The sequence below is a fragment of the Thermobia domestica genome, chromosome 5 (assembly GCF_964235325.1).
Source record: "Thermobia domestica chromosome 5, izTheDome1.hap1.1, whole genome shotgun sequence".
In the NCBI taxonomy this organism is placed as follows: Eukaryota; Metazoa; Arthropoda; class Insecta; order Zygentoma; family Lepismatidae; genus Thermobia; species Thermobia domestica.
In genome coordinates, this window is record NC_137458.1 from 276,786,771 (window position 1) to 276,799,046 (window position 12,276).

The 12,276-nt window shown below is 35.2% G+C and overlaps 1 protein-coding gene across 3 annotated transcripts in view; it reads left to right on the forward strand.

Annotated features, from left to right (window-relative positions):
• LOC145686639 (protein MMS22-like) overlaps window positions 1-12,276 on the forward strand; it is a 120,567-nt gene that overhangs the window by 80,612 nt on the left and 27,679 nt on the right. For all 3 annotated transcript variants that reach the window (XM_081760107.1, XM_081760106.1, XM_081760108.1), the window contains 3 exons: window positions 945-1,112; window positions 5,014-5,136; window positions 10,123-10,260. In XM_081760107.1, the coding sequence (XP_081616233.1) occupies window positions 945-1,112; window positions 5,014-5,136; window positions 10,123-10,260 (429 nt within the window). The remainder of the gene's footprint in view (window positions 1-944; window positions 1,113-5,013; window positions 5,137-10,122; window positions 10,261-12,276) is intronic.

The window sequence follows — 12,276 nt, forward strand, 5'->3', positions numbered from 1 at the left end:
ATGAGTGCATGATTCATGGAACGTCAAAAACCGCAAAAACTTTTTCGGTTACCTTGTACAAGAAGACGAAGAGGTTTACTGAAGACCGTGATGCATAGAAGATTCTCAGTTTTCTTCAAATGAACGGCCAATAATAGCAAAATACCTGTGATGATGTAACACATGCGATTCTTGCTGAATCTTCACTATGATGTGCAAACATTGCCCTTTCGGTCTTTCTTGAGTTTTGGAAATAACTGAGATATGGCAGGAGTCAGATCTGGAGGAATTAATACATAGCATTTGTCCTTTTCGAGTATATATTTATCATAATCCAATCGCATTAAAAAAGTGGCCCGAAGCACATTCAACAGAACACACTAAAACGCTTTTAACGTAGGCACTGTCAGGTAGTAACAATGCTCTCCGTACAATAACTTGCAAGGTACAATGACTGCTTTTATACGATAGGTTGATAGGAGTTGAAGATTTTTCCCGAAAATTTTTAATTATCAGGGTGTCTATCGGTCACGAAAAAGTCACGAAATCAGAAAACGGTCATGAAAGTCACGAAATTTATCATTTGGGTCACAAATGTAAGTACAGATTGGAAACTTTTGTTCTATAAAACGTTAAAATTCACCACCAAAAATGTCTATAGTCGGCTTTAGACGCTACCAAATCGCAAGCAAAGTACGTTTCTATCGCATGCATGAAAATTCGGCCTAATTTGTGCCCAAATTCGCTCTTGAAAATGTTAGGAAATTTTATGATTTGGTAATGAAAAAGTCACGAAATTTCATTTTGGAATTTTAATAGACACCCTGATTACACTTTGTATATAGTATGATTTTTTATGTATTTACGCAGTAATTTGGATGACCTTTTATTTCTTAATACTGATAATCTTTTTTTTCTTTTTTATGTTTTAGAACCATGCATTGATTTTTCGTGTATCTTTTTAGGAAAACAATAGAGCCTCTTTCAGACAAAAATGCAATTTGTACTTTGACCAGATGGAGAAATATATTCAACCTTTCATCAAAAATCCTACTGCAAATGATGTTATTCAAAGGATTTATTTCGTTTCTGGATATTTAGTGTTGCATTGCGGTGAAATTATCTATAAGCAGGTAATTTAAATTTTCTGGGCAAGTATTGTACGTTTCCTTGAATTTGTAACATTCAATCTGTCTGTGTGGTGGCTAAGCTAATATCTTGGATAACACTTAACTAGTAGTATTAAATGCTGTCTGGAAACTCTAAAGATCTTTAATTCTCTTTGCCATCTTCGATTTGTCAGATGTAAAACCATTTTTTTTTTTTCAACGTCGTATTTTGTCATGTCACACCTGCAACTACCCATTCCATTGAACATTGACATTTTAGCTGTCCAAGTCATATTTCTAAGAATGAAGATTAATTGTGTTACATCGTGGATTAACAGCATTTACCAGTGATCATATGAAAGAAGACAATCAGAAGGATTTAAAAAATACTGCTTCTAGTTGTCTCCTTTTTACAAGGTGTGATCAAGAAGTACGGTGAATATACGGTAGTTGCACAATGACATCTATCGTTGATTTATTCCTTTCAACTAGTAAGCCCGGTAGCCCGGTATGAGTTTGAACAAGTTGTGACATGTTAGTTGGCTTCCAGAGCTAGAAGAATGAGAACGTATTAAGTGTCTGTCGCGCTCCAAAATTAAGTTTTGTTCTAAACTTAAGAAAAATAAAAAGTCCAAAGAAGCTCACGAAATGTCAAAATCAGTGTATGGCGATGAAGCGGTGGCATTGAAGGCTGTTTACAAATGATATGAGCGATTCAAAAGCAGCAAGGAGTCGATAGAAAACGAGCAACGATCGACACATCCGTTGACGTCAAAAACAGATGAAAACTTCGAAAAACTGGCACAAATGATCTGTTCAAACAGGCGAATGACAATTCCAGAGCTCTCCGAAGAACATCTCATATGGGTTCGTGAAAAGCATTTTAACTACCGATTAAATGGGCAAATGACTTCCTTCTTCGGCACGAAAACGCACCGTGCCACACCTTGCTTTTCATCCGCGAGTTTTGGTCAGAAAAAGTGTTCCTGTCTGCCCACATCCGCCTTACTCACCAGATTTAGTACCATGTGACTTCTGGCTCTTCCCAAAAATTTAAACCGTGTTTAAAGGGAAACGTTTTGACACCATTCCTGACATTGTGAGAGGGCCACAACAGAGAAGCTGAACGTCCTTCCAAAAGAAACCTTCCAGAAATACTTCTAGTCATGGATTCAAGTGCATTGCTAGCCAAGGACAGTACTTTGAAGGAGATTAAATCAAATTCCAGGTAAGCTTATTAGTTTGTTTCTAATAAATTGATTCACCGGAATTTTTGATTACACCTCGTATAATGATCACTTTCGGATGCATCCTTCCGACATAACGCATCTGATCAGGTAATTATCAGTGAACAATGTTCCAAAAAGAACAGGTAAAAACAAAGAAAGTGACACCTTTACTAAACACTTTGTCCGAAAGAAATTTAACTACTTGTCCAAAATGACAAGATGCAGCAGCAGCCGTCAGTCAAAATGAATATGTGTTCTTTCGTTGGTAACTTCTGAACGAATTGACCAGTTTAATTTTAGTTTACACTATTGTATAGAAAATTACGTTCTTTTTGTAGGGGGAAATAAAATTGATTGACTTGATCCGAAGTTATTGGTAATAGAGTATGTTGGGTGTACATAACAATTTTGTTAGTCACTGTACACATTTTATAACAACCACACATTCTGTCTCTTGAATTCAATGCTTAGTTGAGGGAGCAAATTGGGTAGCGTAGTAATTAACTAATCGGCGTGGTAAGCCAGAGACCCAGGTTCGATTTCTTATCCAGTAGTGTATTTTTCAATCTTTGTATATAATTGAAAAATGAAATGAAATGAAATTTTGAGTTTTACGTCCCACGGTTATGCCGGTTAGGCTAAACGAGACGGTGATAATGAGTAATGAATGAAATGGTGGAATGAAGAAAGTGGGAGGAAACGGGAGAACCCCGAGAAAACCCACGCACACGGTGTTTGTCCACCACAAAGTTCACTTGGCGGGAGCAGGGTTTGAACCCGAGACCCCTAGCACCAGAGGTGAACGCTCTACCACTGAGCCACCGCGGCCCCCCTTGTATATAATTGAATTCGCAGGTAGAGAGGATTTGGTGTAATATAAATAGGCTATTTCCTTCATTTACTGGGGCTGCGGTTGTTCAATGGTAGAGCGTTCACCTCTGCTGCATGGGGTCCCTGGTTCGATCTCAGCTCGCGCCAAGTGAACTTTGTGGTGGACAAACACCGTGTGCATGGGTTTCCCCCCACTTTCTTCATTCCACCATTTCATTCATTTCTCATCATCACCATCTTCTTTAGCCTAGTCGGTGGGACGCAAAACTCAGATTTCATTTTCCTCCATTTACCATGTATAATATAAGTTCAACTGTCAAATGTGTTCTATAATGTAGGTGGGTTGTCCAATCACAATAGAAGTTATGATGCAGTCCATGTTCTTTGAGTGGCTGAACACAGACTTCAAGAGTGATAAAATGTATGGTTGTTACGGGAGTGGATTGGGTAATGTAGTGGTTAATTAACATAATTGGACGGAGATCCAGATTTGATTCACGGTCCAGTCGTGCATGAAACTACGTTCTTTGTATAACAAATTACAACACTTAATGAAAAATTACATCCTAGGAAGGTTGGTGATTTTGTTGTGTCTCTAATTATGAAACTTTGAATATGCTGGTGTAAAACTATCAATTTTATTTTCGTTCAGTTTTTGCTTACCTCCATAAATAATAGAAATAGTGGTTTAGAACTTTAAAACAAAACAGTTTGAAATGTATTTGTTATCAGATGGCGGAGATTGTCGTCTATCACTAACGATGATTTGAGGAAGCTTACTCTGTTTTATATATATATACAGTGTGTTGATTAATTCGTGTGTCAATTTCATTTGTGCACTGTGCAAAAGTGGTATGAGGTAAAGCCGTGGAATTTGGTGTAACTTTAGACGACGGACATAAGTTTTGTTTCGCCATAGAAGCATGTCACTTGTACTAAAGGTTGAAGAGATACAGGGTCAAAGATCAAATTTCGATTTTTTCCTTATGGGATTCCAATGTTAAATTCTGAAAGAGCCTGGAAAAACGTAAATCGAAGTGATAACAAAGAAAAAGCTGTATGGTATGATTCTATGTCGCAAGCCGACCAAATATGCGTCAATCAAGTGTCAAGGTCAGAGGTCACTGTCAGATCAAGGTCACAGGTCACACTAAAAACAACGCAATGTCCGTACCTCATCATGTCAAATGGGTTTTCAAGGTGACCTGTGACCTTGATCTGACAGTGACCTCTGACCATGACACTTGATTGACGCATATTTGGTGGGCTTGCGACATAGAATCATACCATACAGCTTTTTCTTCGTTATCACTTCGATTTACGTTTTTTCAGGCTCTTTCAGAATTTAACATTGGAATCCCATAAGGAAAAAATCAAAATTTGATCTTTGACCCTGTATCTCTTCAACCTTTAGTACAAGTGACATGCTTCTATGGCGAAACAAAACTTATGTCCTTCGTCTTAAGTTACACTAAATTCCATGGTTTTACCTCATACCACTTTTGCACAGTGAACAAATGAAATTGACACACGCATTAATCAACACTCTGTATATATATATATATATAACATGTTACAGTTACCGTGAAAGAGGTAGTATATCGCCATTTGATTTTCCAGCATCCATACTGGATTCCTTTGTTGTAAATATATGAGAACTAACTACTACCACCAGCAAATGTGTTCAAGCAATTCCTTACGTTGAATTCAAGCTTTGTTTTGAACTATCATTGTTCTTGATGAACCCCTACTAGTTCAATATACTGTATATTGCGATTTCTTACTCATTCATATATGTGTTTGTATATTATGTTAATGAAATAAGAATGCTCTTTATTTTATTTCTTTTTCTTTGTGTCTTTCAGGCCAGTGTGAAATGTTTACTACCAGTCTTGATAGGATCACTGATCCTTCCGCGTTCTATGTATGATTCACAAATTAATATCCATAGCAATATCTTGTCGGCTTTAATGAAAACATTACATCTGGTAAATATTAATTTAATTTATTATTTTCTATATGTATGAACCTACTTGATTTAGTCATCTTAATACAAGAGAGAGTATGTCCCTAAAGGAGTCTATGTGTGACTGAAAGGAGAAAACAGACAATAGATATAAACTACGAGGGTGATTCAGAAAGTAATGCCTCCAAGGTGATAGCTTTATTTGTGTTTGACAAATAGCACCGATATAACTATCAACGGAAAGCTTGTAATGTCAGCTATAAATGGTGGCATTATTTATCAACATATTCTCCATTACGGGCCAAGCGAAAGAAAACTTTTCATGGTGTCAGCGAAGAATTGTGGTGGCTGCTGGAGACACCCAGTGCTGAACTGCTGCTTCCACCTCCACGTCACTACTGTAGCGTTGGCCCTTAAGGTGATTCTTAAGTTGGAGAAGAGCCAAAAGTTACAGGGTGCAAGATCCGGACTATAGACAGGATGAGGCAAAATGTCAACAACACTTTGCCAACAGATGGGACAACTTTAAACTTTTTTTAGGCGGAGGAGAGGACGTGTGGCAATACTCCATCGACTGACGCTTCGTTTCCGGGTCGCAATGATGTCGTAGGCTACTCGTCCGGGCGAAGAGTGTTCCTGCGCGCACAACCTTCCGCAGTCAGAAATTCAATGAAACTTGCTGTTTCGACCGGACGTTATCACTGGATGCCATGGATTACTCCATTACTCTGGAACGAGAAGAGATAGGAAGGTGAAACAAGTGGCATTCTATAGCTTAAACATCAGTGCATTAATGGTAAACAGTTCAGAATGTTTTCAGTACTATTAGCCAAGTAGTGGGCTTGGAGGCATTACTTTCTGAATCAGCTATGTACTATTTAACAATATTTTTTGCTAGACATAACGTACGCAAATAAATAACTATTTCCAGCAAAAATAAAAACTATCCATTATTATTGGTAACGAACAGCATACTTTTTAGTGCTATAAAAATTCGTTTCAGTCTCAAAAACTACGCATAAGAATTTACCTTCAAGCTTATCATTTTATTCAGCTCGTTCAGATCTATCGACTGATATATGTCTTATCTTTGGACAATATTTTGGTTAAACTGTTAAAATTTAACAGTTAATAATTTTAGGCTATATCTAATTAACCACATTATATATTGTCGTCCTACTAGGTCGTAATGAAAATCTTAATGAGGTATATTGTAGGATCAGGTTCACCTCATTAAGTGGTATGGTTCTCGCACAGCGTCAATTTTTAGGTTTACAAAGAAATTCATTTCCTCAGAAACTACGCATGAGGTTTTACACTCACGCATATAGTTTTATTCAGCACTATAAGATCTATCAATGGTATATCTCTTATCTATGGATTTTCTCTTAAATGCTAATGATATTGTAGAATTTCTAAGTAATGGTATATGTCTTTATCTATGGATTTTCTCTTAAATGCTAATGATATTGTAGAATTTATAAGTAATGGTATATCTCTTATCTATGGATTTTCTCTTAAATGCTAATGATATTGTAGAATTTCTAGTAATGGTATATGTCTTTATGTATTGATTTTCTCTTAAATGCTAATGATATTGTAGAATTTCTAGTAATGGTATATGTCTTTATGTATTGATTTTCTCTTAAATGCTAATGATATTGTAGAATTTCTAGTAATGGTATATGTCTTTATCTATGGATTTTCTCTTAAATGCTAATGATATTGTAGAATTTCTAGTAATGGTATATGTCTTTATGTATTGATTTTCTCTTAAATGCTAATGATATTGTAGAATTTCTAGTAATGGTATATGTCTTTATGTATTGATTTTCTCTTAAATGCTAATGATATTGTAGAATTTCTAGTAATGGTATATGTCTTTATCTATGGATTTTCTCTTAAATGCTAATGATATTGTAGAATTTCTAGTAATGGTATATGTCTTTATGTATTGATTTTCTCTTAAATGCTAATGATATTGTAGAATTTCTAGTAATGGTTTATGTCTTTATCTATCGATTTTCTCTTAAATGCTAATGATATTGTAGAATTTCTAGTAATGGTTTATGTCTTTATCTATGGATTTTCTCTTAAATGCTAATGATATTGTAGAATTTCTAGTAATGGTATATGTCTTTATCTATGGATTTTCTCTTAAATGCTAATGATATTGTAGAATTTCTAGTAATGGTATATGTCTTTATGTATTGATTTTCTCTTAAATGCTAATGATATTGTAGAATTTCTAGTAATGGTTTATGTCTTTATCTATGGATTTTCTCTTAAATACTAATGATATTGTAGAATTTCTAGTAATGGTATATCTCATATCTATGGATTTTCTCTTAAATGCTAATGATATTGTAGAATTTCTAGTAATGGTATATGTCTTTATCTATGGATTTTCTCTTAAATACTAATGATATTGTAGAATTTCTAAGTGATTTTTGGAATAACCAGTTAAGAAAACACTGGCCTTGTCTGTAATTGTTTTTATCTTTCTTTACGTAAACTACCCGAATCAGGTCACTAAATCAAATGAAATCTTAAATAAAAAATTTAACGTTCCACGATTATACCCTTTAGGCTAAGGGAGGCGATGATTAAAGCAAGTGAATGATTATGAAAGAATTAGTGGAATGAGAAATTGGGAGGAAACGGGAGTATCTCGAGAAAACCCACATGCACGATTTTGTCCACCACTAACTTACTTGGCCGAGGATCGAAAGCAAGGACCCCATGCACCAGAGATAAAATGCTCTACCTTTGAGCTGTAGGATTGGATAGTGTAGGCACGTTTTGCGGTGCCAAGAAATTTTGTAGTATAGAGAAAGAAGAAAGTTTGTTGTTAGATAAATATGGTGATCTGTTTATAGAGAAACCCTGCATAGATAGTAAAAATAATAATTATATGATTAACATGGTTCAAGTGTAGACAATATTGTAACATGAAATAATGTTACGAAAATGATTGATAAAGGTATTAAGGAATAAATGTATCATGCAGAATTAATCAACAGTGTTATAATTGGAATCCATTCTAATTGATTTTAAATATAACATTTAGTTAATAACATTTTCTTTTGTGAACCAACATGAGCTACCGTGTTCCCGAAATATTAAATGAAACCTTCAGTTTAACATATCATAGTTATTCCCATTACAACGAAGGCATCTTGATAAAGCTTGTGCAAGAGTTGATGCAGAGAAAATATATGAGAAAATGCGATAACTCCGAGGAACCATGGATACGATATTGTTTACCACAAGCTCATATGGGCCGAAATAAAAAAAGGGTCCCTCGCACTAAATGTGAGCGGTTTATCACTGAAATCAGATGTTGTTAGTAGAAAATTTATTTTTAACGCAACTGTGCAGTCTTGTAAAATAAAATACCTCACCATGGATATTTATTTTGCTGATTGGTACTACCATACCTTCGTATAATTCTACAAAATGTATCCAGTCATTAAAAGTTTGCGTATAAAATGTTCGATTTGCACAAGTATACGGTGTAGGAACGAACAAATATACTAAGCCTTTAGATCGTCAGTACACTTGCTTTTTCGTCAAATATTTGTTCTTTTCATTATTAAGGAATCGTATAATTAAAAAAAATTATTTCTGTGCTCTCCGGTGTTTGATTGAGTAGATCTATCTTCCATAGACAGATAAAATAGTAAATGTGGAGTACTTCGTGCTGTCCAATGCTACGTTTAAAATACGTTATTTTAACTCCACCATATTGTACATTTCTTCAAACTATGACGAGGAGCCATAGGTCGAGTCTATCGGTCACGAAATCAGAAAACGGTCACGAAATTTAGCTTTTAGGTCTTTTTTTTTAAATCTGGAGAAATGTGGTATAGACCGGAAAATTTTGTTCTATGAAACGTCAAAAGTCACCACCAAAATATGTCTATTTTCGGCTTTAGACGCTACCAAATCGCAATCAAAGCACGCTTCTATCGCATGCATGAAAATTTGGCCCAATTCGCACCCAAATTCGCTCTTGAGAATGTTACTAAATTTTATGGTTTTGGTAAGAAAAAGTCACGAAATTTCATTTTGGGATTTTAGTAGACACCCTGATAGGGGTTAAGTAGTTGAGCGCTTCTTACGGTTCGAGAGGTTTGATATGATTCCATGCTCTGGACCTCACACGTTCTCATACCATTAATTATTTTATAGATTTCCATTGATCATGCGACTCCTTCAGCCTAAAGAGCGTAATTATGGGACTTTAAATATTTCAAACTGCTATTGCATATGGATTAATATTTTGTATTACATTTACAAGCATTTACAATACAAGCATTTATGTATAAATAACCTTTATTATCACGAAAGAAGAGTATCGAAGTTATTAGTGGAATACGTCGCAGTCTATTATTAATTAGTATGGTTCTATATCAATATGGACCTGCTTTATATAATATTATATCGTATAACAACTCGAATACCGTTTAACAGACTATCGAAAAACTAGACTTATATTATTTTGGATATAAAATTACTATGAACATGTGAGCTACATATATGCATCATTTCTAAATGTCAATATAAGTTATATAATTGATTATCTATGTTTATAACGTTAATGGCTTTGTTAAATGTAAAAAATTTTTATATAAACCTATGTTTTCGTTGTTATACATATATTTATAATGAAAACATAATATAATCTCTTCATAGACATTGTCTGTCTGTTGCTTGTGTGCAGGCTTAATGACAAATAAAATAAAATATTCTATTCTAACTCATGTGTCCTCTAAATATAACCAGATGCGTGTTATCAATTATTCACGTCCCAGTTGTCCATGTTCATCAACAACGGTACTTCTCTGAAAAAAAAAAAAAAAAATCTACTTTTCGAATTCTTTTACAGTCTTTTCAACTTTACATGTGTCTGACTTACGTATGTTGTGATAATTGTTGTAAGATGTGTAAATGTTTGTTCTGTCTCATAAGGCGTTCAAATTGATGAAATTTTGTTGTTTTCCAGTTCATAAAAGGCTTAGCATTCCTAAGACCGAAGCATGATCCGTATATTGGACGAAGCTTAAAGGACATTATAGTTCAGTGCCTTCCTCGATTTTCTAGACTAGGGGGAAATAGTGTGACACCATTTCAGCCTGTGTTGGTAAGTCTGACTTTCACAGTAATTAATTCCAGATTTCTAAAATGCATTTCTTCCTTAAACCAAAATTAACTACATATCATTGAAGAATTTGAAAATGTATTTTGTAAGCTCAACCCGTATACTGCATTGTACTTTAATGTTCAGCTGAGAAAGGTGTTCTGCTTTAATGTTTGACTACTCGCCTGGAGTGTGCACTTAGTCCCAAACAGTTTCAACGATAATACCTGTCTTCTGCGATGGGTTAAAACTTCATGCTGCGTGAATGAAGAAGAAAGTCATATTCTTCAGCAGAACTTTAGAAGAACATTGGTATTTCAAAGGTTACTGTTCCCATCTTGCAACAATTGTGAACCTGCAATGACTTACTCATATGTTAACAAATGAAAACAATTGTCAAAATAGGGTTTGGTAAAATACACTCATTTATATTTGATGATGCTGCAGTAGCACTAAGAATAATCAATGTGTATATATCACTGTTCAGTGTGGCAAGCTAATAAAGCACTGAAGGCATGGAAGTAGCAAGTTACTTAACAACAATATGCCGTACATAAAAACATTAGCTGTTTGTAAGCGAACAAAGTAAAGCGGAATATCATTCCAGTTCTTTTAATTTGAAGTTGAAGCATTTCGTGAATACTTTATAAAATTGTTATTCAGGATAAAAATAAATCGCAGAAAAGGTCGTGAAAGTATTGAAATTTTGCCGTTACAAAACTGGGGACCTTTTTTAAGAAATTAGAATGTACTAATACAAATTAAATTTTGGTTAATATCTAGTTGTATTATACTCGGATTTAAGTTTGAAAGTCGTAGCTCATCGACTATCGCAGCTGAAGGTTGGTCATACTGTATGTACAGATAGCATTCGACTTTTTTAACTGAAGAGTATCGAATAGTACTGAGTATATAGTTGAGTATTCGAATATGTTGATCACAATTTATATCTACTATACTAGACGGGCTAGTGAACACCTATTGTGCAAGTGCGGCGTTATAGTGAGAATGTAAAAGGTGATGTACACCGAGGAAGGTAAAGAGTTCCCACAGCAATTCGGGCTACCCTTGCGGGCAGAACGGTGACTGCCAGTGCAATCAGAGCCACTGTGGTTATTCATCTGAGCGCGCGAACACTAGGCAATCGATGGTAAGAGAGATACGTCTGCGTTCCGGCGTTCTTGTACGATTGCCTCTGACACTTGCTCATCACCGAGAGCGTCTCTGGTAGTGTCGAGAGAGACTGCAGTAGCTAGGCGAATGGAAGGTGGTAGTATTGAGTTGTTTCTGTCTCGGACATAGTGATGCTCGTGTGCGTATCCGTAGATATACAGGTGAGCGGAAGGATCAAGCTCTCGCCCGCGTTCGCTATAACAGGAACTACACTTGATATTGTGGTATGGGGGCGATAAGCTGCTTGTCTCTGACCTTCATTCAGGGAAGTATGTCTAGTGCGTTGTACATTCGTAACGACTTGCGATTTCATTTGAACACTTAACGTGACCGCATTTTCCAACAGGATATTGCTTGTTCACATACCGTGAGTCTAGTGTATTATACTTAGCATACATTTTCTACCTTTGCCTGCTAAGTTTCCGGATCTTTCACATGCAGAACATGGTGGGACAGCGTCTGCCCGAATTGCTTATTGTAGGTGCTTGGAAAGACTAATCGTTTTATTAATGTAAGTACTGTGTGGTTTGTAAACAACTTACTATATAACATGTTCAAGATTTCTCACGAGTATACTGTACCACTACCACCTATCATCTCGTACTTCTTATGTCTCAACTTTCTGACAAATCCGTGAGTTCTTACTAGGTGTTAAATTTGTTTCCACCAATGTATGTTGGTCTTGTAGGAAACATGACATATTTACTATGTTTCAGTCAAAAAAAAAAAAAAAAAAATGATGTAATATGTGAATTAAACACTTTATTGTCCTCACTGCGTTCGAGGAAAGATTATTTGTTTAATCCGTATATTCGGTAATTATAGTTACTTTCTAAAAATAAAAAT